This window comes from Monodelphis domestica, chromosome 8 (genome assembly GCF_027887165.1).
Source record: "Monodelphis domestica isolate mMonDom1 chromosome 8, mMonDom1.pri, whole genome shotgun sequence".
NCBI lineage: Eukaryota > Metazoa > Chordata > Mammalia > Didelphimorphia > Didelphidae > Monodelphis > Monodelphis domestica.
The window spans coordinates 91247495-91275286 of NC_077234.1; the positions used below are offsets into that span (position 1 = coordinate 91247495).

The 27792-nt window shown below is 39.5% G+C and overlaps 1 protein-coding gene across 5 annotated transcripts in view; it reads right to left on the minus strand.

Moving 5' to 3' along the window:
• Nucleotides 1–27792, minus strand: part of KIAA2012 (KIAA2012 ortholog) — a 150493-nt gene that overhangs the window by 105597 nt on the left and 17104 nt on the right. For all 5 annotated transcript variants that reach the window (XM_056808245.1, XM_016425183.2, XM_056808244.1 and 2 more), the window contains 7 exons: nt 18195–18357; nt 16418–16591; nt 11527–11678; nt 9434–9620; nt 8132–8262; nt 4625–4793; nt 107–262 (listed from right to left, as the gene is read on the minus strand). In XM_056808245.1, the coding sequence (XP_056664223.1) occupies nt 107–262; nt 4625–4793; nt 8132–8262; nt 9434–9620; nt 11527–11678; nt 16418–16591; nt 18195–18357 (1132 nt within the window). The remainder of the gene's footprint in view (nt 1–106; nt 263–4624; nt 4794–8131; nt 8263–9433; nt 9621–11526; nt 11679–16417; nt 16592–18194; nt 18358–27792) is intronic.

Sequence of the window (27792 nt, forward strand, 5' to 3'; positions counted from 1 at the left end):
GATTTTCTTTGTCAGTATAGTGACCAGCAGAGATGCCTAGATATACTGTTTTGGATCCCTATGATATCACAAGCACACATCAGGCAAGAGAGGGATGGTTGGCTACCTTTGATTGCTTTCGGGATGTTACCCTGGTTCATTTCATCCCCTATAAAGTCTTTGGGACTTCTGGAATTCGATGTTTTCTTCTGAATCTTGTGACTTTTTTTCCTTAAATTCTTTCTTTTATGAGGAATCGCATCCAGGTGAGAAAAAGCATTATCTTGAAAAAGCAAAGACAGAACAAATGAGAAAAAGAATATATTTGTTAGTAAGATTTAGGAAATGAAAGAAGATGCCTGATGGCTATTGGTGACCAATGTGGATTAGCTCCAACCATTCCTAAGTCTGTTTCCCTTGGTCTTACAAAGGGGGAAGTAGACAAATGCTTTATATGGTTAGATGAGATATAGTTGGGAAGACTATGTGTCTTTCCTTTGGGGAATAGCTAAGAGCTTTATCCACAACTCCTGGGAAAAGCATAAAATTAGAACTGGAAGAGACGCTAGAGATTATTTAGTATAATCCCTTCCTTTCCTGGAGGAGGACCTGAAGCACAGAGAAGTTAACTGATTTAGAACACTCAGACTGGCTGTAAATGCCAGGGCAAGGATTTGAACAGAGGGTCCACTGGACCCAAATCCAGAACTTCAGAGCATCCTCAGATGAACCTTCTAGTACAATTCAAATCTAAACAAAGGCCTTCTCTGCCACATATTAAAGAAACAGTCATTCAGCTTTTGCTTAAACATCTCCATTGAGGAGCAACTTATGCCTGAGACAGTCTACTTCATTTGGGTATAGGTTTCATCATTAGTTAAGATTTTCCTTATATTAAACATAAAATTGCCTCTTAAAAAATCCCACCCCACTCTTAGTGCTGCTCTCTTGGACAAGTTAGATAAATCTCATAACAGCTAACATTTCTACAATGCTGTCTATGTGCCAGGCTCTGGGTCAAGCACGTTACAAATATTACTTCCTTTGATTCTCCCAATATGCTCTCTGAGAGGTAGGTGCTATTATTATTGTTATTTCCACTTTATAGATGAGGAAACTGGGTAAAATGACATGCCCAGGGTCACATGGCTAGTAGTGTGTCAAATTTGAACCCAGGTGTCACTACCTCTAAGCCTGGAGCTCTATCCACTGCGCCACTAGATTCCCCTCTTTCAAGTGAGAGCTCTTCGAATCCTGGAAGACATGTAACTCCAGATTCTTCTCTCTTCTCGCTCATTATCATCACCCATCCACCCTGAGCAACACCTCAATATCTTCCTTGATCTTTCTCTTTCTCTCAATATAGCTAAAACAACCCCTGGTTGTTCTTAATTTTTCTCCCTAGCTTCTTTTTATTCTGAGCTTTAATAATTTTGATTATGAGCAAATAGATCATTCAGAGAAGAAACACTAACCCTGCAATCCAGAATTGAGTACAAATCCTGCTTAGACATTTACTTAGCTATGTGACCTAGAGCAAATCAGCCCAAGTTTTCTCATAGGTAAAATGGGATAGTCTTGGCAAATGTCTCCTTTCTTTATTAGTTCTGGGTCTGGATTCAGTATACCAAGATTCTAAAAAAGTGAAGGCAGAGTAAAATGAAAAAGGAACCAGGTGGGTCTCTGTCACTGGCTATTTTTGCTTTACAGATTGAGGATGTATTTTCCTCCTAGGAGGATGCTTCTCACTGGTTTTCTTGATCTTTAACAAGGATGGAGCTTAGACTCATCATACATATGTCATAACCTGTTAGGGTTTGGGTATATCCCAGGGATCCTCTAGTTCAATTCCTTCACTTTGGAGCAGAGCATACTGAGGCCCAGAGATGAGAAGAAGTCACTGTTTCAAAGTCAATTAGTGACAAAGCTGGCGTAAGAACTAAGTTTATCCAACTCCCAGCTCAGGGGTCTTTCCAATACACCAGATTGACAATGGTGGTTAAGAAACTAGTTCAGAGTCCGTGAAATGGGATAGATTGGCAAGCTTCTTAATTTACCTGTAAGGGTTGGAATAGAAAAAATTCCTTATTTCTTCAATTTTCTTCAATCTTTTCTTCAAAATTTTCTTCAAATTTCTTCAAATATATCTAATTATCATTCCTATCTTTTCATAGCTGGTGTAATAAAGGAGCAGAATGGGGTCCCTCACACTCCCTACTGGGGAACTAGAGAGAGAGAGGTGTGAAGGAGCTAGATAAATGGAAAAAGAGAAGAGATTGATCCTCCTCTCTCCTTCCCTTTGGAGAAGATAGCACAAACTGTCTTCTGGAGGGACAGAATATGTCTCCTCAGAGATTAGACTGACTGGAGGTTAAAGACTGAAGGAGAAGGTCCTATAGAGTAAACCTCTCCCTTCTTGATCTTGGCTGTTGTAGGACAGCAGAATAATTCTCTTGCCCCTGGATTTCCCAATCTCCCAACTCCCCCTTTCTCCTTTTAGACCTGAGTCACTTTACAGCTTGGGTGGAGCTGATTTTCCTTCTTGGGGAGAAAGGTAAGATTTCCCTTGAAACCTCAGTCCCCTTCAATGATGTTAGAAGCAGACCTGATCTAAAAAGTTAACTCTTTATTCTAGGGGGCACACAAGGCAGGGAGAATGGGATTGTTGGATAAGGAAAGTGGGAAATGGGAATTCCTGTGAACTAACAACTGACCTCCGCCCAAATCCTGAGGGTTCAGTCTGTTGCCTGACCCTCTTTTGGTCAGTTGTAGGGGTTGCCCTTCCTTCTGATCTAATCTAGTTGTAAAGTGAATTTCAAGGACAGTATTTTGGAATAAAGAGGATCTTCTTTAGTAAATGGCTCTTCCCAAAAGTCCCAATCAACTTTTATCATCTTTAACAGGAACCAGAGGAATTTGGGATTCACTGGAAGGTGATCAATGTCCAGAGAAGCTCTCTGTTTCAGAGGCTTCCTCTCAGACCATCTACTCCAGGAGGGTTCTCAAGAAGAAGTGACGTAACAGTTTTTTGAATCCTCCACAGCTCATCTGTTCTTTTCCTGGAATCTTGGGTCCTCCTTGCCCTTCCCCCGCTTGGGTTGCTCCTTGGTCATGCTGGATCTAATTTCCTCTCTTACACTGGATAATAATTTCCTTACAATAAGGTTACTCTTAGTCTTAAGAGATATAGTCTTATGGCCATTCTCAAGATTTTAATCTCTCATTCTCTCTCTGTCTCTGTCTCTTTTCCCCCTTCCTCTCTCTTCCCCTTTATCTTTCCTTTCTCTCTCTCCTTCCTTCTTTCTTTCTTCCCTCCTTTCCTCTCTCCTTCCTTCTCTCTTTCTCAATAAGCACTTATTCTCTCTCCTTCCAATGATTATTCTCTAACATTAAAAAAGCCCTTTATAACAAGTATGCACAATCAAGCAAAACAAAATCCCATATCAGCCAAAAACAAAAAAATTTATCTTATTATGCATATTAGTCCAGGAATGGGATAGTAGTCTTCCTCAGAGGTCTTCTGGGATCGTAGTTGATCACTGCATTGATCAGAGTTTTTAAATTTTTCTAAAATTGTTCATTATTACAGTGTTATTATTCAGTTGTTAAGTTGTGTCCAACTCTTTGTGGCCTTATGGACCATACCTGTCCACGGAGTTTTGCTGACAAGGATACTGAAGTGGTTTGCTATTTCCTTCTTCAGTGGATCAAGTGGATTCTTTCTTTGGCAAATAGATGTTAAGAGGTTGTCCTCTGTTGCAGGATGACTTCTTGTGACTCCCCTCAGCTAAGAATTATATGTCCCCCCATGAGTTATATCTCATAAATACATCTCATTTATTTTTCATATTCTGTTTTATATTGTCATGGTGTCTCCATTATCCTTTCTGCCTGTTACATTGGCTTATGAAAATTAGACCTTTTTTGTTTAAGAAATGAACATTATGATTCCTTACTTGACCCCAAACTCAAACCTCCTAGAGAAATGATAGTTAATTATGATTTTTGGTGAAATTCTTTACACTTAGTTTAATAAATGTTTGTTGAGTGATTCTTCTTTTAAAAAAAAAAAAACTCTTACTTTCTGCCTTAAAATCAAATCCTATGTATTGTTTCTATGGCAGAAGAGCAGTAAGGGCTAGGCAATGGGGGCTAAGTGACTTGCTCAGGGTTACACAGCTAGGAAGTGTCTAAGGCCAGATTTGAACCCAGGACTCCTTTCTCTAGGTGTGGCTCTCTACCAGCTGAGTCATCCAGTTTCCCTTTGTTGATTGATTCTTAAAGGGAGATAAACAGGAGTTAAGTTCTCAGGGATAGTCATTTTATTGGCTGATTGACTGTCTGGATAATTTGATTGATTGATTGATTGATTCAACATTTACCAAAGACCTATTATATGAAAAGGACTGCTGTTCAGTCTAAAGGGAATACAGGAAATAAATTACCAAAGGCAAGTAAATAGCTAGAATAAACTGGCTTAGAAAGGACCAGAAAGAATTTTTTCTTAAGACACAGAGTTGAAAGTTCACCCTTATATATGTGACCCAATATTAGACCCCTCTGTGAAGATAAAAAGTTCTTTTTTTGCTGGGTCATATATAAAAGATTGTTTATATCTTCTTTATTTTGTTTGAAGCATACTTGCCTCCTCTTTGTCCCTTCTCTTTGAGCTGTAGTGCAGTACATAAATGAACCTCCAGTGGAAGGATAAGCAACTCCTGTGGGATGCCATAGACATTAAGTTGACTCTTCGGTGATTCCTGGGCTTTGGATGGTGGTTCTGGGATAGGAGGCAATTTCAAAGACTTTGACATCTGTGTGAAAATTGCAAATGAAATGAAAATGTGACACCTGATACACAAATGATATAACTTTCTATTATTTCCTTCCTTTCTTTTTCTCTTCCTCTCTTTCTTTTTGTTTTTCCTTCCTCCCTCCCTTCCTTCCTTCCTTCCTTCCTTCCTTCCTTCCTTCCTTCCTTCCTTCCTTCCCTCCCTACCTTCTTTTTTGCATGCTTGCTTTCTCTCTTTCTTTTCTTCCTCTGTCTCTCTGTTTCTTTTCTCTTTCCTTTATTTCCCTCACCTTCTGTCTTAGATCCCTACAAATGATTGGTTCCATGGCAGAAGAGCAGTAAGGGCTAGGCAATTGGAGTTAAGTGATTTGCCCAGGCTCACACAGCTAGGAAGTGTCTGAGGCCATATTTGAACCCAAGTCCTCCCAACTCCTGACCTGATTTTCAATCCACTGAGCCACCTAGCTACCTAGTTGCCCCTCTACTTATATTCCTTCATGATGTTTTGTGCTTCTAATGTAGCTTTGTCAGCTGCTGAGAGAGCTAAAGCCAAATATGGGAGTCAGGCACTCTCAGTTCTGACTCTAGGTCTCTTCGGCAACACATACCTCAGTTTCCCTAACTGTAAAACAGAAATAATGAAGACATTGTTTAATTCAGCACAAGTAGATAGAGTTTGTGGGTTTTTTCTTTCACTTATGGATAAGGAAACTAATACAAAGAGAGATTCAGCAACTAGTCCTGAGTCAGGCCCCTCAGCAGAAAAGTTCTAAGTTGAACCTAGGCCTTTGATCTGACTTTTCTAGGCAGCTAATTCCTCTCCATTCCTTCAGAGTTTAGACCAACATCTCTGTTGCCAGGGTGTCCAGGCTTCACTGTTTCTCTAATATGAACAGAGCTGAAAAAACAAACCCCGAGTGTCAGAATCAGTCACAGGCTTGGCCCAGATTTCTTCTGTTTAAAAAAATATGTGGAATAGAGATAGTAATAAAAACTTCTGTTTTCAATTATTCAGAAGTTACTGAAAATTTCTCCTTTTTGGTTTGCTATTTTTGACATATGGTCTCTGCTCTCAGAAATGTTTTAATGCAAGGTTTCAGGGAACTCGGGTTCACAGGAGGAAAAATATACATTTTTTTCATTCTCAAGAAAAGGGGAAAAGTGGCGGGATTGGGGGGATGTGTGGAGAAATAGAACCATAAACATGTGCTAACTTCTACCAAAGTTAAATCTGAACAAGGAAGGTAATTCAACCTAAAATGTGTAGGGTAGTATTTATCACTGTGAAACATTAAGAAAATTATTAGCTGTGCACTACACAGGTGCTCACTGGCCACCAACTGCACTCATCGAGTACAGAGCTGGCATAATTTCTTTGACAAAGTATGCATTTAGAACTCCAAGGAGAAATCAAAACCATTCACTTGAACTGTGGGTGGGTTTGTGTGACAGTCCATCCCAACCTTAACCTTTTCATCCCAATTAAAACATGCAGAATTTGTAGTTTTAATATCGTATAGAATTTTCATTCCATACATCTTGGCAATGGAAGAGGGATGGTGCCTTTCTTCCTCTTGTCTAGTGATTTTTCTTGCCCTGGTATAGATCAGAGAATCAAGAACTGGAAATCCTTAGACATCACCTAGTCCAATTGCCTCATTTTACAGAAAACTGATACTGGGAGAGCAAAAAGTGATTTGCCCAGGGCCACAGGCCCAGGTATTCCCAAACCAATGCTTTGTTCTTCCTATTTTTCTTCCTAGGCTACTTCAACATATTTAACCCAATTTTTCCAATGAAGAATCCAAAGTGCAAGAGATTTGTCTATGGTCACAAGTCCAGTTCTACTGTAAGGTCTACAAGCCCAAGCTGCTCTGGGCTGGCCCTGGGCAGGCAGATCCAGTCTCTAGAGTTTTCTTAGATTATTCCATTTGGATGTGTCTCTCAGACTGAGATAAATTCCCACCCTACCCCACTGCCAAAGAGACCAAAGCCTGAAACTGAATCTCAGGATAGGGTCAGGACTTAAGCCAACCCATCTTTCAGGGCGAGAGGGCTGGGCAGAAGCAGATGAACCAATATTTAGCTTGATAGTTTATCTGCTTTCCTTTCCCAGGCTCCTTCATTGGACACAAAACATATGTCTTCAAGTTTTGGGAAATGACGCCAAGTTAAGCTCAAAATGACTCCAGATTTAAGTTTCCCAGGATTTCACTGAGACCTCAGGTTTGACAAAGGTCAATTTTTACAAGCTCAAGTTCATCCCTATCACTGTCCCCCCTCAAAAAACCCCTTTCATTTCCCCCTTGAACTCTCTCCCTGCCCAACCAGTCTCTTTGGTCCCTATGAAAATATATTTTCATATATATTAATGTTGAACATATAAATATAAAACATTTAATATATATTGTTACTAAGATGGCAGTTGTGTCAAATGCTTTAAATTTCCTCATCTGTAAAATGGGGATAACAATAACATCTACCTCAAAGCTTTGTTATAAAGATCAAATGAAATGCAAACCTTAAAGCACTCTATAAATGTTAGCTATTTTAGGAATAGAATGAAGAAAATCAGGAATTTCTTCAGTTTTACCATTTCTTCTCTAGAAGTCCTGCTCTGATGTGTCATTATGGCAAAAAGGTGACTGGGTTATCCTAGGCTACTACTAGGCAACCTACTAGAGTAGTGGGTTAATTGAGTAGGTTCATCACAAAAAGATGACCAGTAGGTGATGTATTGGAGGGAATCATCAAGGATTTTTGAAATGGTCACAAGATGACAGTTAAATAGTGAATTAAATATTAAGAGACATTAATTCCTCATTGAGATTGCATGTTGGGATTCATGCTAAAAGAGACCTCTGAAGTGCTCATTTTACAGATGAAGAAACTGAGGTCTGGACAGGTAAAGGAATGGTAAGCAAGATGAGATGTGAAGCCAGGCTCTGATTCCAAAGCCAGTATTCTTTTGAGTGTACCCCATTACCTTAGTGGAGAGAGTGCTCCTCTGGAGTCAGGATGTCCTGGATATGATCCACCATTTTCCTAGTTACTTAAATGAAATTATGCTTGCTTTGACTCTCCTTCCCCAGCCCCACCATTCCACCTACAATTGAATTTTTCTCCTAATTTCTCTTGCTGTTCCTACTAACTACCATTCTAGTTCAGGTCCACATTACATTTTGTCTGACACTAGCTCTGTAAGCATGGGTTAACTGAACCTCAGTTTCCTCATCTGTAAAATGAGGGCTTTGGAACACATGGACTCTGTACCCTCAGCTCTAAATTGATGATCTTATGAAAACAAGAACCTTATTCACTGAGTTTCTGAATCCAGATTAATTTTTTATTTAAACAAACCTTTTTTTTCTTTTCATTTTCAGGTATGTTTTGCTCTGAGGTGCTGGTGGGTTCAACAGGTGGTAAAGCACATTTTTCTTCTAGAGATACTGGAACTAACTGTTTATTGTCCTCTGAGGTCTTTACATCCTCTTGAGAATGAATAAAAAGAAGATTAACTTATTTAAGAAACAATTATTAAACACTTGCTATGTATAGAGCACTTACTACTTGTTGTGGGGAATAAGAAGACTGAGATGTGTTTCTTGCCTCAGTGGACCAACCAGTAGCAAGAGACAGAAGATAGGTCCACAAATACTAATAATACAAGAGTGCAAACAGTGAGGCAAAGGGCAGATGATTTCCTACCAAAAAGGGACAAGGGTAAAATACAGATGAAAATCTGATTGCAATGGGTAGTAGAGAATGAAAGGTAATTTTTCTGCTCCCTAGAAGAAAGACAGCATGAAATTGCAGAGATCAGGAAGACTCACGGCATCCGTCTGACATTTTTGGACCTTTAGCTTCTTGGTAAGTGAGAGAAATGCTGCAATGGATGGTTAGGATAAGGGTGTTCACCTAAAAAGGACTCATTATTAAATAAAAATAAACTATGATTGTTATTTTATTATTTAATAAGAGTAAATATCATTAAATCATTATTAAATAATAAAGTAATAGTTATTGTTTAATTGGTTACTATTAATATTTATAATTTATAATAATTGTCTTTTATATATAACAAAGTTTTAAAAACAATTAACAATAGGCACTCTCATTTAGGCCTCTTGGTTAGATGGATGAGGTAGATTCTATACATATTATTGTTTCCATTTGGGAAGATAAGAAAACTGAGGATGAGAGGTTAAAAGTGACTTATCTGGGTTTACATGCCTAGATCAGAATTGGGATTTTTTTTAAACCCTTACCTTCCATCTTAGAATCAATACTGTGTATTGGTTCTAAGGAAGAAAAGCTGTAAGAATACAATGGGGGTTAAGTGACTTGGCCAGTGTCAAATTTGAACCCAGAACCTCCTGTCTCTAGGCCTGGCTCTCTATCCACTGAGCCACTCAGTTGCCCTCCAGAATGAGGATTTTTATCTTCCAGTCTCCAAGTCCAGCACTTTATCTCCACTGTACCAGGCTTGCCTTTTAGTGAACCAGTTGGATTCCAATCAACCCTCCCAGAATTCTAGCCTCATCTTCTTTCCAAGGTCATAGGAGTCAAGGAGAGCCCATTCACAAGACAAACTAGCCTGCTCTGAACTTCCTGGTTTTTTTCCCCAGAGCAATTTAGAGATGGGGGGCTTGTGCTCCTTACCACTGGGGTCTGTATTGTCAGGGATCGTGCCTCCAAAGAATGTACTATGGGATCTTTGACTCAGGAACTGGTAAGTGTCAAGGGTGGTAAACACAGAGCTAGTCCCCAGTGGTGGTTGGGACTTTCCACGGAGTCCCTGGCTCTCTTTGAAAGTGGGTGTTTTTTCTCGAGGCACCATCCACGTGTCCTAGGAAAAAGCAGACATGCATGACTGTAACATACTTTTGTGAAGATTCTATAAAGTTTCCTTTTGGCAAGCAGTCTTTGTTACCTACCTAGCTTGTAACAAAAATGTAACTAGCATTAACATTTATCCCTCTTGACTGTGACTGAGGCAGAGCCCAGGGACCCCTTTGATCAAATTTTCTGTTCTGCTGCTATTTATCACAATCAAAAATATTTATTTAATTACATAATAAATTTGAATCCTTAAAAAAAAATTATTTAGAGATTTAAACCGATCGGGTGCCTGCCCTCTAAGCATTTGTAATGTAAGCTAAATTGTCCTTGTAATAATATTTCTATCAAAGGTACTGAACTTAGAGTTAGTGCTATGTCCAAAATCTACTTTTAATTTAATGTATGACCGGGGGTAAGTCATTTAACCCCTCTAAACCTTTGGCAGTTCTCTAAGACTGACTTCTTAAAGGTTGAAATTCATGATCTTATGGACACATGAACATTATCTACATCCTAAGTTAGAGTTGGGTTTTCAGACCTTTGTCACCTCTTGCCTGTGTGATTGCAAGAGTCTCCTGTTTCAAGTCTCTCCTCTCTGCAGCTCAGTCTACAAATTCATGTTAAAGTAATTTTCCTCAAGCACATCTCTGACCATGTGAGCCAACTCATCAATGCTAGTGATTTCCTATTGCTTCTAGGATAAAATATTAACTCCTCTGTTTTGCTTTGAAACCCCTACATAATCAGGCTCTAAAATATACTTTTTTCTTAAATAATATTTTATCTCCTCCCCAATTACAGGTTAATACAATTTTTAAAATCTTTTTTGGGGGAGTCATTTTGAGGTTTAGTGGATCTCTCTCTCTCCTCTGTCTCTCTGTGTCTCTCTCTGTCTCTGTCTCTCTGTCTGTCTGTCTCTCCCCACCCCCAGCCAAACTGTCCTCAAACTGTCCTCAAACTGTCCTTCTCTTCATACATGACCACCACCCATCTCCAGATTTTTGCATTGACCATCTCTTATGCCTGGAATATAGTCCTTTCTTATGTATACTTCAGAGAGAACTGCTTTTCCTTTCCTTTTTTTTTTAAATAACCCTTACTTTCTGTCTTAGTATCAATACTGTGTATTGGTTCCAAGGCAGGAAAGTGGTAAAGGGTAGACAATGGGGGTCAGGTGTCTGGCCCAGGGTCACACAGGTAGGGAATGTTTGAGGCCAAATTTGAACCCAGGACCTCTTATCTCTGGGCCTGGTTCTTAATCCACTCAGCCACCTAGCTGTCCCCTGCTTTCCCTTTAAGATACAACACAAGCACTAGTTTTTGTTGTCCATAGTCTTTCCTGATCCTTTCTACTGATAATATTTTTCCTTCTAAACTACTTTGTATTTATTTTTATGTATTAACTTTATATTTACACTGTATATGTATATGTACTAACTTACCAGGAGAGATTGTTTCATTCTTTGTACTTGTATTCCCAGCACCTAGCACAGTGTCTGGCACATAGTAGGTACTTGTTGATTCATTCATTGATTTTTGCCCTGACAGAATCATAGCTATAAATATAGAGCACAGAAGCCATATAGTGAGCCTCACTCCTTTTATTACACAGAGGAAATCAAGGCTTGGGGAGCTTGAATGGCTTGAAAGTCCAAGGTCACACAGTCAGCACCCTGGGTGAGATTCAGATTCAGATCCTTCGATGCTAGACACTTTTCACCATAACACACTTCTTCCTCAATTACAGCTCCTTGTTAAATGAACATTTTCCCCACAGTTGTTTTCTTATATTATGTAAAGGGTCCAAATGCTCAGAGGTCCCACCCAGGGAACTTCTAATTAGGAGGAACAATATTTAATCAGAAGGCAGGAAGAACTGTAAAGGATAGCCAATATGGGATTAGAAATGGTACCTCTCTATGATCTTCATCATCCAGCCAAGCGACCTTCCCTGATGATTTCTGCTTCAGTGGCGGCAATAGAGTGTTTTCCTTCCAATATTTCTCCACTCTGAAATATTCCTTCTCCATAGTACTGTCCTCAGAGTCCTCAGAGTCACTTTCATCTGTAAGGCAGACAGTGGGTCAATACCAAAACAGAACAGAGAGGCACAGTGGAGGCTGCTGGACTCAGTCAGTTTCCCAGAGCTGCCAGAACTGGCATTCCTTCACTTTCCATATCCCAAGTAAACAGCACATCCTCACATTCAAGGCTTCCAACCTCTATGTCCTTGCCTCCATCTCCCCCCCTTCTTATCGGTTATCAAGGTCTGTGGGGAGTGACTTGATAAACCTTAAAGCACTGACTCCATGCAAGTTACTTCATCATTTTCACTGTTGTCATCATCCACCCCATAGAATGTGAGAGCTAGAAAGTGTCAGGGATGATCTAGCTTAACCCTTCATTTTGCAGATGTAAAAATAGAGTGCCAGAATAGTTAGATTCGCTCAGGTTCACCCAAATATTAAGTAAGCGAGCTGGGATTTGGCTCCTAGTCTTCAGTCACCAAGTCTAATACTTTCCCCCTGAAGACTCCACTCTCTCCTATTAATCAATCCATCCATCCATAAAAGTTTAAGTACCTGCTATGTACCAGGCAGGATTAATTTTAGTATTACTATAATTATTACCATCATTTAGCAGCTGTGGGGGGGGGGGGTGAGAGATCGAACAGTTTAACAAAGAAGGAAACCAAAGTCTTTACATGAGAAGGAAGCCATTTTGACTCATGCAGAAAGTTAGTTCTCATTTAGACTCATGCAGTTAGTTCTTTTGCTTTTTCAATGGGATAAATGTCAACCTTACTCCCTAGTCAGTGACAACTCCATTTGAAACTGCTTCTCCTTTTTGGCTTACTGATAATAATAGCATTTGCAAAGCACTTTACCAACTTTGACTTATTTGAACCTTGTAACAACCCCAAGAGGGTGCTATTATTATGTCCATTTTTACTGATGGGCAAATGGAGTTTGACAGGTTAAGTGACTTGCCCTAGGTCATACAGCTATGAAATATCTGAGGCTGGATTTGAACTCCCTTTCTGCTGACTCTCAATCCAGCATTCTGGCCACTGTACCACTTAGTTGCTGCTGGACCTCAACTGTGGCATAGTAGAGAGGATCTAAATCCCAACTCTGCCATTGGCTACCATTGCTACTTAAGGGCAAGCCTGGGCCTCAGTTTCTTCATCTGTAAAATGAAGGGGTTAGATTGGATGATCTCTGAGGTCCTTTCTGGCTCTCAACCACAGAATCTCAGGAACTGCATAGAATCCCTCAATTACTGTTAACTTTTTTTTTTTAATCTTTGAAACACACAGGAAGGATCTGAGTCAACAGATGACTGCAGCACAGTTAACAAATCTTTCAACAGTGGTTTAAAGGGTCCTGCAGCAATTTTCATCACTTACTCAAGGTAGATTTATAGATGAAATAATCTGGCAAACCTGCCTCGTTTGGAGCCAGTCTTTAGCAACACCTCCACTCACAAGGGGCAGATCCTTAAAACAATGTGTGGGTTGTCTTCAGACCTGAGGCTGTGGGATGTCACAGAAGTTTCTGTGCTGGGGTAGATGTACTGATTTTCTGATGACTTCTTTCCCCACGTCACCCTGTCTGTTCCTCTAAACACTCCCTCCTTGTCTATCATCTTCATTTCACGTCTGGGCTCCATTGGTATGGGCCAAGAATTTGTTTGTCAGTTGCCTCGTGTCCACCCCGCCCTGCTCCCACTTTGGAAGGCAAATTTGGCTTACTGTTAGCACCAAAGACTGCAGGTTTGGCTGGGGTTAGCCCTATGAAGTATGGCAGAGCCTGGGTCATTCTCAATCATTTTATTCCCAACTGTCTGGCCATCTGCTGCCTTCCTAGACCAGAAAAACTTCCTCTCTGGAGTCTTACTTTCCAGGCTGGTAACCAATTCTCCTGGATGGTTATTTAAGGAAAAACTATAACCTTGCTTCATCTCGCTCCTGCATTTTGTGAGGACCTTCCTTATCCCCCAATCCAGTTCTGTAATCATAATTAAATCAACTCTGCCATTGTTTCTGGATGGTGGGTTGGGCTGTGTCAATCTATTCCCCTAGGATCCCACCTACTGTTCTAGTAACTTTCCAGACCAAAGTACCTCTCTCTGGCTTCCATGCCTTTTGGGGTTCAACCCCCTCCCATTAAAATATAAGCTCCTTGAGAGCAGGGACTGCCTTTCTTTATTTGTATTCTCAGTTCTTGGCACATTGTCAGTACTTTAAAAAACTACAACCTTATCTTCTACCTTAAAACTTAAAGAAAAATACCAGTTCCAAGGCAGAAGAGTGGTAAGGACTAGGTAATTGCGGTTAAGTGATTTGTTCAAGGTCACACAGCTAGGAAGTGTCTGAATCCAGATTTGAACTCAGGTCTTCTTGACTCCAGGCCCATCACCCTATCCACTGAACTGCTTAGCTGCCCCCTTATTAAGTATTTAATAAGTGTTTTCCCATTTCATTTCTGTCTGAAAGATCTCTGGGGAGATGGAGTTGGTTTTAGGACCACATCTGGTCTACCCTAGAATGGGAACCTAAACACCCACAAAGATCTCTGCATTAATTTGGTCACACCAGGTCCTCTGCATAAATCACCTGGCACTGGCTAGAGTTTTCCTGGGGAAAAAAAAAACAACTTGGCCCTAAACTAGTCTCTTGTGGATGCAGAGAGGTGGTAGAATGCTGGCCAAATGACCCCTCACCTCATTCAATTTTCTTTCAAGGGAGAGAGTTCTGCCCACTGGTAGAATGCTACAGGTGTGACCAAATAAATAGTTCAATCTGTCTATGAGGGTAACCTGAACGTTTCTGGCTAAACATCACCACCTGTTTCATTGGCTTGTGCTTAATCGCAACAGGCTGACCCAGGATGTTGAAAACAAAAGACAAGGCCTTACATCACTACATCACAAAAAAATGATCCAAAAAAATGTCTAGGAGGCAGGAGTGGAAGGAGAGGGACTGAGGTGATCTTGAGTGAGCTTCTATTGGTGTAAAAACTACTTGTTGGCTCATGGGGCTCTGGGACTTCCAATTAGGCAGAACTGATGTGATGGAGCAGATAAACTAGGGACTGGGATTGTCTATCTCTCTTTCCTTCCTGGCTTCTTCATCATCTTGGCCTGTTACAACAGTTAGACAAATCATAATCACTCCCCTCTTCTTGGGGTTGAAATGGGATAGCTCATTGTGTATTCCTTCCCCAAGGTTTGGCAATGGACCATTGGGGTACCCTGGGATTCTATAGTAATGGCCAATGAGACTGTCACAGCAGAAGGCAGGAAGTCCTTAATTTAAGGGATAGTTAAGAGTGAAAGAACAGAAGACTTTCCCTATTTATGAAAAGGTAAGATCAATTAGTAATCCCCATTAACTATGTTCTAATGCTAAATGGTAGCATTAGTAATTACAAAGAAAAGCTATCTCCTACTGAAATTTCTTATAAAATGAAACGATTCTTCAAATCAGAGTTCCAATGAGCAATTTGGTCAGTAGAAATGAGTTGTGCACTATATCAGAGGTGTCAAACAAGTGGCCTTCAGGCAGGCCACCCCTAGCCCCCAACCAGATTAAAATGTAATGGGGAAATATTTAACAAAATAAATAGAAATACAGATAACACTACATTTTAAAACTAAAGTGGTAGATGGCCAGCAGGAATTTTTATGTACGGATTAGTGGCCTCTTTTCTATTTGAGATTGACACCACTGATTTAGATAATAGCATCTCAGAGATGGGAGGGACCATTGGTATGCTGGAGCCAGCTGGAGGGCCAGCTTTTGAAAGCCAAGAGTCAAATTTTCTGTGTGAGCATTTACACCTCTAAAATCAAGCAAGTGCTACAAGTCAGGGCTTGATTTATTGTTTTGTTGATTTTCTAGACTTAAGAAAGCAATGGAAAAATGTTAATATTATTGATTCAACTTAAACATGTGACCTATGAAAAGGAGGATGTTTCCTCACCATGCCACTGGATGGGATTCTAAGGATTATTGAATTCAATCCATCTGGGTCCAAAAATCTCCTCTATATATTCACAACAAGCCTCCACTTGACAGACCTTCACTGAAGAGGGATGTACTACCTTCCAAAGAGTCCTGGGATAATTTTGGGACAATTCTTATTTTTAGGAAGTTTTTCCTTACAGTGATCCATTATTTGATTGCAATTTGGTTTGCATTTTTCTAATAAGTAGTGATTTAGTACATTTTTCCATTGGTCTATATAAGGCTTGGGTTTCTTCATCTGAAAATTATCTGCTCATATCTTTTGCCCATTTATCATTTGGGGGAATGGCTCTTATTCTTATATATCTGACATTTTCTATATATTTTAGATATGAGACCTCTCTCTGAGAGGCTATCTATAAAAATTTCCCTGTTTTCTGCTTTCCTTAATCTTGACAGCATTTATCACATGTATACAAAACCTTTTCAATTGAATATATATTCTTATTTATCTTTATGATACTCTAGATTTTTCCATTCTTTCCCCCAGAGAGGCTGTTGGACTTGTCCCTGTGCTTTCCTTCCCCTTAGATTCACTAGGCTCTTTCCACCAGTCATACCCCAATAGCTTCTGAACCAATAAACATGCCCAGTTTGCTGCACCAGATGTAACAGTTATAAATGATTAGAAAAGGAAGGAATATGAGATGTCATTAATTTTACAAATTAATAAACTAAGGTCCCAGGTCCTTAGGCTTCATTTGGGAAATGCCATTAGAAGGAATTAAAGGTCCAAATACATTTGAAAAACTAGCCCTAAGTTCTCCACAAACCTGCATCATCATCAGCAGACAGTTGTTCTTTCTCAGTCCAGAAAGGAGAGATTGAAGGGTGAACAGGCAGGAGACGATATTTTGATGGTATAGCTGAGAGATCCTGTTGCCTCCTGATGTGATTTGGCAAGTAAAGCTGATTGTCCTGGAACAACCTAGGGTCCCTGATACACCCTGAAATAATGGAGCATATCAGTTACCTGACTGGGGAAACAATTCAAATACTGTAAAGTGGGAGGGATGATCAAAGGAATCCTGATCAATTTGGCCAGTTCCCCAATTAACTTGTGAGATCACAGGCTATGTGAGAGAGAGATCTAGATCTGGCCAGTCCTAGCATCACAGTTAATTGCAAAAATAGTGAGGGTCCAATGAGAAAATAGGTTTCTTATTTGGCAAACTGAAATTATCTTTGCCTTCAATAAGAGATTCTAGACCAGGGGTGTTAAACTCAAAAAGAATCAGCTGTAGATGGTAGATTGCTGTAGAAGACCACATATTAACATTATCTATTAACATTTCATGAAGATTAAACAGGTGCAATTAACTAGAACCCAGGGCTTGGCATTTAAATATAATCAGTGATGTGGCTGGCTTGAGAAGGGCACCAATGGCAGCTGTATTTCCCTTGGCAAGCCCAATTCTCTCCCCTTGCTTCTAGTTACCACTTCCTGGGGAGGCAAGCAGGTCTCAGTTCACTCAAACATAAGCTTACAAAGCAGGAGGAAAGTTATTCTCCAGGTCGTTTTTGAGCACTGGAGGTAAGTTATATGGCGAGTGCTGAGGTACACTGACAAAATATGACTGTGGCTGTTTGCAACAGTTTGTGCCAAAGAAAGGAAAGGATAATGCCTGTTCCCACTTCCCCACCACCACCATTTCTTCTTCATTTATCCCCCTCCCCCATTAAGAATGAGGTTTCTTTCAGGATTTCTACCTCACTTTGGAGCCATTTCCATGGGTTTTGTTGGAGAATTGCCAATCGTTAGAAGGAGGGGTCTTTTTCTTAAGGGAGAGAAGCTACTTCTTATTTCCTTGAAGCTTTGAGACCACCCCAGAGCAAGGGGAGAGGTTATTGATAAGGGATTCTCTGAGTAGGCTGTTAGGAATGATGGGAGTAAATTAAATATAGCAATGTGATGAGGCTGGATTGAGAAAGGGAACCAATGGCAACTGTATTTCCCAGTTGGTAGATGATTGACTTGAAGATTTATTAGAGGGAGTTGGTAGATTTGGTTGATTTAAAGCAAAATTGACTCCATACTTTAGACTGGAACAGTAATCTAGTTTCCTTAAGCCTTTATGGAAAATATAAAGTTCATAGGATTAGCTGTGGAAAGGACATTAGAGATTAATAGACCAACTTGATCATTTTCAGATGAGGAAGTTCAAGTATAGAAGAGTTCAAGGACCCACCTGAAGTCACCAAGGATAGTTCAGTGGAACAACTGGGATTTGAATCCAGTTTTCTGACTCTACTTTTGGTTTTTGAATATTAGGATATTAAAGACAGCTAGGTGGCTTGGAGTCAGAAAGACTCATATTTCATTATAAGTGACCCTAGGCAAGTCCCTTAACTCTGCCTCAGTTTCCTCATCTGTAAAACGAGTTGGAGAAGGAAATGGCATACTATACTCCAATATTTTTGCCAAGAAAACCCCAAATGGGGTCACAAAGAGTAAGACACAATCAAAGTGACTAAACAATAACAATGAACCAGGGACATTTGGGTTGGTTTTATCCACATTCCCCTCACTCAACCCATCTCTTCACTGACCTGAACACTGGAACTTGTACAAAGTGCTTGGAGTCCAATTTTGAAAGAGGCTGAGGAGATACCTCTTGGCTGAATAGCCTGGACGGATCTGTTGTTCAGTCTGGCTATTTGAATTACTTAGGAAATGTAAGTATGGTTGCCAACTCTGATCCTTGGGATGCTTCTGCAGGAAGAACAGCCAGAGACAAGTTCATTTGTTAGGGCTTCAGAGGCCTCATACAGTTAAGACAGTTGGGTTCACAGATCCCTCATCAATAATCCTGGGAAACTCCCTAAAGGTGCCTGAAGGCAACAAGAGTGGATATCTCAGCCAACAGACACAAAAACTGAGAAACTGCAAGATGAAGTTCTTAAAGGCCCCAACAGATTTGAAGTTGGAGGAAATCAGGGGGGGAAATGACAAATACCAGATCCTGAGTTAAGATAGAACATCAGAGAGGGATAAAACTCCTCTGAAGAAAGTACATGACTTATCAGACTCTATGGAAACCATTTATGAAGCATAAAAGAGTTGTTTCTAGTCTAACTCAGGTGCCACCCCCACTTAATTTTTAGGAGTAGGAGGAGCCCTGATTCTGAATCTCACCTCTGTCTGTGACAGGGTCTGTGTGATCCTGGATGACTCACTTAAACTCTCTGAACCTCAGTTCCTTCATCTGTCAAATGTCTACCCCACAGATTTATTATGAGGATCAACTTAGCTTATGTGAAAATGTTATTTTGTACATCAACTAGGTCATTATTATATTTATCAAATTAGTAATACAATTATTAATACAATTAATTAATCTATGCCCTAAGCCCAGACACTATATAGCTCAGAAACCCATTCCCCCAAGTATAGCCCACTTAGTTTTCTCTTCTCCGGGCTAGCCATCTTTAGTTTCCTCAACTGATCCTTATTTGGCATGATTCTGAGACTTCTGATTCTAGGCATTTTTTCATCTTTAAAATTTATCCTGCTTTTCAGAGTTCCTCCAAAATTATGGCACCCCCAAAGTGAATACAATCCTGCAGATGTAGCTTGAGCAGGATGGAGTACAAAACGACTGTCATTGCCATAGTCTTACTTAAACTCTATACCTTTTTTATTTCAGCCAAAGATAATTAATAATTACTCTTTGGGGTTCCTGAATCTCAGGGTTGTTTCATATTGCAGTCCCCTAAAACACCAAGATTGTTTTCAGGTGAACTATTTTCCACCTTGTATTTATAAAGTTGAGTAAGAGAAAAACTTAACTCAAGTGTAATTATTAATTTAAATCTTTTTAGGTTTGACTCATTGTTTTAGCCTGAAATAGTCTTTTTGGTCCCTGACTCTGTCATCCAATGTGTTAACTACCCTGCCCAGCTTTATGTTATCTGAAAACTTGATAAATAGGTCCTTTATGCTTTTTCATTTATTTTTTATTTTTCCTTTATGTTTTAGACAAGTCATTGATGAAGATGTTAGACAACTCAGGGCCAAACTCAGATCCCAGGAGCACCCGGACTGAAGACTCTTTCCATGTTGACATTACACCTTCAGTGACTCTTTGGCTATAAACATTATACCTTTTCCAAATCTGCCAAAACATACCTCCAAGCTCTCCCATATCTCCCCAGCTTTTTCACAAAAATAGTAGGAAAATTTTTGAGAAGAACTTTGCTAAAAATCCCTTCTTTTAAATTTTATTTCTCCAAACTGTGGATCCACTATTCTGTCTGAAACAGCTTGAAGGTTGTACCAAAGTTGAGTCTCTGAGCTATATGACTTAACCTAATAAAGTAATTTGCCAGGGATACACCAAGCTGGGAAGGTGAGAGGAGGAAGGTAGTTAGTTGACTGTTATTTAGGTGCCAAACTGCCTTAATTAGATTGTGAAAAAACTAATGCTGACCTTGGTTTTAATTATGCTGCTTGGTGGAACCAATTCACACCTTGAAACCATAAACCCATTCCTGCACGGGGAACAGAAAAAGCTTTCTGCCAGCTTTCAGTCAGACGAGAAACTGTCTGCCATTTAGCTGATGAGAAACTGTCTGCCTGTAGTTGTTTTAAGAAGGCATATGTTTGGCTTAAGAAAAGTGTTTGTAAAAATGTCCCAATCTGTGGCTAAGGGATGGAAATGGTCCCTCATGGTAGATTCTTGCTTGAAGGAGGCAAGTGTGAATGTAGGCTTGAAATAAGGAAAAACCAACTCATGATCAGAGCTATCCAAAAGTAGAATGGGATGGGATAGTGGGGTATAGAGTAGGCTCCCCCTCATTGAGAGTCTTCTTGTAAAGGCAGAATGACCATTTCTCAGATATATGAATAAAGAATAAGGAATTCTTACTCAGATATGGGCAGGAGGAGAAAGCTTCTGAGCTCTCTTCCAACTCTAGGCTCTTATGAACTTGCAAAGGAGACAAGTGGAGATGTGGGTTGAGCAAGGATGGCTTACATGACCTTATCTGAGAGAGTGGAAGGAGGCACCAAAGACCTGACCACCCATAAGTGTAGATACTGTATGTCCACTCTGTTACTGTCTGGGTAACCTTGAATAAGTCATTCATTCTCTTTGGGTCTTTGGCTTCCTTATCAGGAAAATCTATCCCCTGCACTAGGTCTTAACCAGGGGTTCATGCAGGAGATGATGGAGTGGTCCATGGATAGATTTCAGCAGGCCTGTGAACTTAGATGGGAAAAGAAATTACGCTTTATTTTCACTAAATTTTAACTGAAATGTGTTATTTTTTTTCAACAACAATCATTTTGAGAATGGGTACGGTCAACAAGCATTTATCAAGCTCTGTTAAACACTGGGCATCACCAGATTGCCAAAGGGGTCTAGGACACAGGAAAGATCAAGAATCCCTCAACAAGATGATCTCTAAGATCCTTTCCAGACTTTATGAGCTTTGAAATCCTGAAGGGAGCTGTGCAGGCATGGAACAACTTTTTAAGACCTGCCTTATCATCCTCTATTGCCTATGTCCACATACGCAATAATCATTGCATTTTCATAGTCCTTAAAAGTTTACAGTGGGGGCCTGCTAATTGACTCAGTAGATAAAGAGATGGGAGTTCCTGTGTTCAAATCTGATTTCAGACTCTTCCTAGCTGTGTGAGCCTGGGCAAGTTGCTTAATCCCAATTACCTAGCCTTGGAACCAACAATTCTAAGATGGAAGGTAAGAATTTTTTAAATAAATAAATAAATTTCATGGATATTTGGGATCTAAACACAGAGTATTAACTGTGTCTAGACGACTTACAGGACTGGGTGTGTACCTCGTGCCATTCCGATCCCTCAGATGCAAGAAGAAACTGGAAAGAGCAGCCACTCCAATGTAGGAATTCTCGTGGCCCTTTCCAAAGGGCATGTAACAACAATAAGGGAGAGTAGTGGTGGTGGATTCAAAATGACCTTAAAAATTGGCCAGATTTTCCCTCAATTCCTAACCCAAACTCATAAGCCTGGGGCTTGGAGATATAGCTAATTGCTAGATACTGCTCTCATTTCTCCTGTTTATTCTTCAGCTGGCATTTTACCCAGTGCATCAGGACCCCCCTTCCCTCCCTCTCCTGAGAGGCCTCAGCCAGTTTAAGGATGGAGATGACACACTGTATAGGTTCAGGCAAGCCCTCTGTTGTTATTATTCTCATTATTTAGTATTTCTGGAGCACAGCATAGCTGCAAAGTGCTTCATTGTACAGAGCTTGTGCAATAGCAGAACCCACTGCCAAGAAAAGTTTGGGGAATCACTTTTCCTGGGGGCTGGAGATCTTCAGTTGTGTGCTTCTTTCTGCCTCAAATGGGAGGCTGCTATTGGCCGCCTTAATTCTTTTCCAACCTTGTCCCATTCAAAAACTAAAATATATTTAGTACCTGCTATGTGAAAGGCACTTTGCTACAAAGATGAAAGAAGCTCTAGACCCTTAAGGAACGTATAATTTAACTGGGAAGGGGCACAATTCCGATACAAGCAAAAGAAAGATCATGGCAGAGGGAAAGTCCAAACAAGATGTTAGGAGAAATTGAGAGGGGAATCTTTTCTTTCTGGAGGAATCAAGGAAGACTTCATGGGTATGTGGCTCATGAGTTGAGCCTTAAAGGAAAGGAAATACAAGTATCCCTAACACTGAGACTTTCCCCATTGGGCTTTTGATGTATTGAGGGTCAGTATACATAATTAGATGGGAAAATTGGGGGAGGAGTTTTGTGGAAGCTAAAGACAACATGTGAAGGCTAGTAGATGGCACAGAAAAAGTCTAGAAAGTCATAAAACATACTTAAAGGATTATATAATATCAACATATTTTAATATGTATAGTATTATATAATTTCAACATATTTTATTTAAACCCTAAGTATACACAATTTTTAATAGCAAATACCCCATTACAAAGAAAAAACTCAGATTTCTTCTGAAGTCTGAAAGGGAGGGCCAAAAAGTTTTATGAGGATTTTCCAGATCATGGGAGTGTGGTATCCCTAACCCCCATGACATGGAAGAGATACCTGTCTTTCAACAGGCAGAAACATTGGATGGTGTTTGTGTGGGGGTTGGGGGGCAGGGAGGTGAGGAAGGGGTTACAGGCATGGTCTAGCCCAAGGTAAAATAGACCAAGGGAATAGTATATATGGTAAATGTGTAGTTTGGCCAGAATGTAAATTTTGTGAGGCAAAGTAGTATGAGATAAAGCTGAGAAGTGGATTGGAATCAGATTATCCAGTGGCCATGGTTTTTGAGTAGGTGATGTAATTAGAATGTTGTATTTAAGAGATTATATGGAGGGCAGATGGGTGGCTCAGTGGGTAGAGAGCCAGCCCTAGAGACAGGAGGTTCTGGGTTCAAACCTGACCTCAGATACTTAGCTGTATGATCCTGGGGAAGTCACTTAACCCCCACTGCCTAGGCTTTACTGTTCTTCCTTGGAATCAATACCCAATATTGATTCTAAGATGGAAGGAAAGGTTTGTTTTTTTTTTTTAAGAAGCTAATTAGACATTGGTAGTGGGAGAGAAATGGAAGTCAAAGATGAATTGGGGGTTTCAAGCCTGAGTGACTTGGAAAATCATGGTGTGAATGGAAATGGAAATGGAAATGTTAGCAGGAAAGACCGATTATGTTAGAAAATGTTAAATTTCATTTTGGATACATTGAGTTGAAGGCAGCAATAATCTATGCAGTAGGAGATGTGTAGCAGGTAGTCAGTTTTCAAAATAATTTCTCATGTGTCTTTTGAGATACTAATGGGAGAGATTTCATCATCCCCCTTTAAAAAGATGAATGTACTAAGGCAGAGGGAAATGATTAGGGCCACACAAGAAGTCAATCACATAAAGGAGAGAGAGAGGGAAGGGAAAAGGACTATAATAAAGACAAAAGGCATAAATAAAAAAAATTTCAAAGTGTTTGTGGCATTTGGAATCGAATTCATGTATTCATTAACTTGCAGCTAGGTGGAATAGTGGATAGAGTGCTGCTGGTCTTGGATTCAGGAAGACTCTTCTTCCTGAGTTCAAATCTGGCCTCGGACATTTAGTAGTTATATGCCCAAAGTCACTTAATCCTGTTTGCCTCTGTTTCCTCATTTATCAAATAAGCTGGAGAAGGAAATGGCAAACCACTCCTGTATCTTTGCCAAGAAAACCCCAAATGGGGTCATGAAGAGTCGAACACAACTAAAGTGACTGAAAGACAACATTCACTAACTTGCTTGAAGACTCTTAGTTTTGGAAAGGGGTTATCAAGTCTTTCCTCTGGAAAAAAAAAAAATATATATATATATATATAAGAATCCCCTTTATAACTTTCAGCCTTCCAGTGAACTCCCAACATTCCAAGGTATCTCATTCCACTTTTAGCTAGAACTAATAGGAATTTCCCCCATATATCAAGCTTGAACCTGCCTCTCTGTGACCTAGGCTCTAAGACATGTAATTCTATGAAGCACCTGAGACTTCCCCCTCTCACATTTGACCTCCCCAGAATAACCATTCCAGATTTAAGGCCCTCTATGCATTTAAATACACCCAGAATAGCTCACTAGTTCCCACCAGTGTGTTTACTTTTTTTTTTTTAGTCTTCCAAAGGACACACTTATTTCAATGTAAAGACATTTAATGAAATAGCCTAGTAGCCAAAGAACTTTCCTAAATCTGGGTTATACTCTTTCACAAATACTTACACCATCAGTAAGAAAAGTCAGACACAGAAGAAACCATGTGTTGGAGAGGGGCAGTATGATTGGATTGCCAACATGCATTCCCCTCAAAGTAATTTCAGGGCTGCCTTCCAATAAACCACAAAGGATTTCAGGGGTCTGGAACACCATGACTTTCTTCAGGCCCCCTCAAACCCTTTGGGTCTTGCCCTACAAATAAATCTGAGCAAATACAAAAGCTAAGCTAAGAGAAAAATTCATTATTTTCTTCCTGCCCCACATTCCTGCTTTATTATGTATGTGTGGCCACCAATAAGCATCCCAGGCTTCTAGTTGCCTAGCTCATATGACAGTCCTTAAAATTCTTAGTCGGTGATCATATTTCCATAAATCTTCTCTTGTCCAGGACAAACATCCCCCAGTTTCTTCAATCAGTCCTAAGAGAGCATGATCACCCAGGTGGCCCCTGGCTGATCTCCAGCTTGTCAATGTCCTTTCTAAAATATGGTGCCCCACACTGAACAAGATACTCCAGATGTGGCCTGACCAGGCAGAATACAGCAGGACTACTGAAGATCACCTCCCAGATCCTGAAAATGAGATCTCTTAATGCAGACTGATCACATTACATCTTTTTAACTGAAATCTCACATTGCTGACTCATATTACCCTTGTGGTACCATAAAACTTGGAATTTGTTTTTCAGGTTTTTTTTTTTATCCCAAGTGTAAGACTATATTTGTCCATGTTAAATTTCTTCTTATATGACAAAAAGTGGAAATGTTCAGTGTGGGAGGAGCTACCTTCACACATGCACACTAATACTTAGCTAGTTACAGTGATGAACGGGTCCAACCATTTTGGAATGATGCAAGAAAATTCAATAGCGCCCACTGAGTGATAAATACTATACTAAACATCTTTTTATTTATTTACTTTAAATTATTTTGAACATATTTTTCCATGTTTCCATGATTCATTTTCTTTTCCTCCCCTCTTCCCTCCCCCATCCCAGAGCTGACAAGCAATTCCACTGGGTTATACAAATGTTATCACTTGATTCCTATTTCCATAGTATTCATTTTTGCAATAGAGCAATCTTTTAAAACCAAAACCCCAAATCATATACTCATATAAACAAGTGACAAATCATATGTTTTTCTTCTGTGCTAAACAGCTTTTTACAAATATTATTTCATTTCATCTTCATAACAGTTCTGTGAGGTAGATGCTATCATTATTATTATTCCCTTTTTATAGTTGGGGAAACTGATGCAAGTAAGTGAGTTGCCTAGGTCACACAGCAAGGAAGAATCTGAATCTAGATTTGAACTCAGATCTTCTTATCTTCAAGCCCAACAACATGCCCTTCTATTTACTATGCCACCAGTTGCCTTCTCCTATTGAGTATTCCAAAGGGTTCAAAGACAGATCCCAGAAATATGAAAATATTTATAAAAGCAGTATTTGTGATAGTAAAAAAAATCTGGATAATGTTTTAAATTGACTAAATAAATTTACTTAAATAAAAAAAAATATCTGGGAACAAAGTGGGTTCCCATTAGTTGGGGAATGGTTGAACAGACTGTCAGAGATGTAATCAGGGGTGTGTTAGAACCAGCTCTAACTGGCTTATAAGAGCTGATTATTAAATTTTCAGTGTGAATATATATCAGAAAGGACAATTGCTAAAAATCTTGGCTTAATTTATTGTTTTGTTGATTGTTTAGATTTTTAAAAGTGTCAATAATGTAGATCAAAGTTAAAAGTGGGCTTATAAACATTTGGAGAGGAAGGAGAGTCTGATTGTGAAGCATTTACCAGCACAACCCTATATTGCTCTATAAACATTGAGTCCAACAGGAGCACATAAATTGCTCAGGGAAGGAAAAAGTCATCTCCACAATGACAGCCAAGTGACTGCAGGCTAATAAGAATAGCAATCATTGGAATTTGTAAAGTGCTTTGGGCAGCTTCATCCAGTTTGCCTCAGTTTCTTCATCTGAGCTGGATAAGGAAATGGCAAACCATTCCAATATGTTTGCCAAGCAAACTCTATATGAGATCATGAAAAGTCTGACATGATTGAAATGACTGAACAACAAATGAAGTTTGTCAAATGCTTGACGTCCATTATTTCATTTGAGCTCCACTGTCTCCCTGGATGTAATGGAATATTATTCTACTTTAAGAAATAATGTATTTGGGGATACCTGGGTATCTCAGTGGATTGAGAGCCTGGCCCAGAGATGGGAGGTCCTAGGTTCAAATCTGACCTCAGACACTTCCCAGCTGTATGATCCTGGGCAAGTAACTTAATCCCCATTGCCTAGCCCTTATCACTCTTCTGACTTGGAATCAATACTGGAAGGTAAGGGTTTAAAAAACAAACAAACAAGAAATAATGTATTTGAAGAATTTAGAGAAACATAGAAAGACTTAGATGAATTGATGCAGAGTGAAATAAGGAGAACTTGAAGAAAAATCTACCCAATGTCTGTAATATATGAAAACACTATCCAATCATTTAACCCAATAACCATTATCAATCTTGGTCCCCTAGAATTAATAAATGAAATATTTTTCTTTTCGGTAGCAAGGTGGGGAATGGCAAATGAGAAATGTTAAATATTTGTCAAATAGGGTCAGATGGAAGGTCAGTTTTGTTTAAAGGGAAAGTTCAATGGAACAGGGGACAGATTAGGAAATTATGACATTTTTAAAAGTGCCTCATAAAAGGGTTTTTTTTAATTGTCTTATTAAATTCCACCTACAGAGATCATGACTCTATTTTTGGATTATGACTCTATCATTGAACATGTTAGCTACTTCAGCTTTCCCTTCTTGGTCATGTTGATAAACATGTCACCTATATCTTTATCATTTGATACAATGTCCAGTAGCAATCCCTGGTTTCTGCACTTTATGACAGATTTTGGGATCCAGTCATTCAAACCAATTCCAAGATCATCTCATTCTACTCTTATCTAGCCTTCATGTCTCTATCTTGTCCATCCAAAGAGTATAAGAGCTATTTTGGTAAATTTGTTCAATGCTGGCAAATTGTAGCTATAGTATTGACTTGATCTACTAGTCTAAAAGCCAATTCAAAAAAGAAAATGAATTGGGCTTATATGACCTGTTATTCTTGGTGTGGTCATTCTTTTGGTTACTACCTCCTTTTCTAGATGCTTCTTTAACTATCCCTTCAATAAGAATCTTCTAAAATTTGACTAGTAATTGAGGCAAAAAAACTTACTAGTTTATAGTATGTAGACTTTGTTCTCTTCCTTATTTAAAAAATCAGGACATTTGCCCTTCTCTGGCCCTGTAACACCTCTCCCACCCTCTACATTTTTTCAAAGATCACTGACAATGAATAACTTAACATTCACACCAGTTTTTTCCATCTATGGGATAGAGTTCTTTTGGTCCTGGTAACATGGACTCACCAAGGACAACT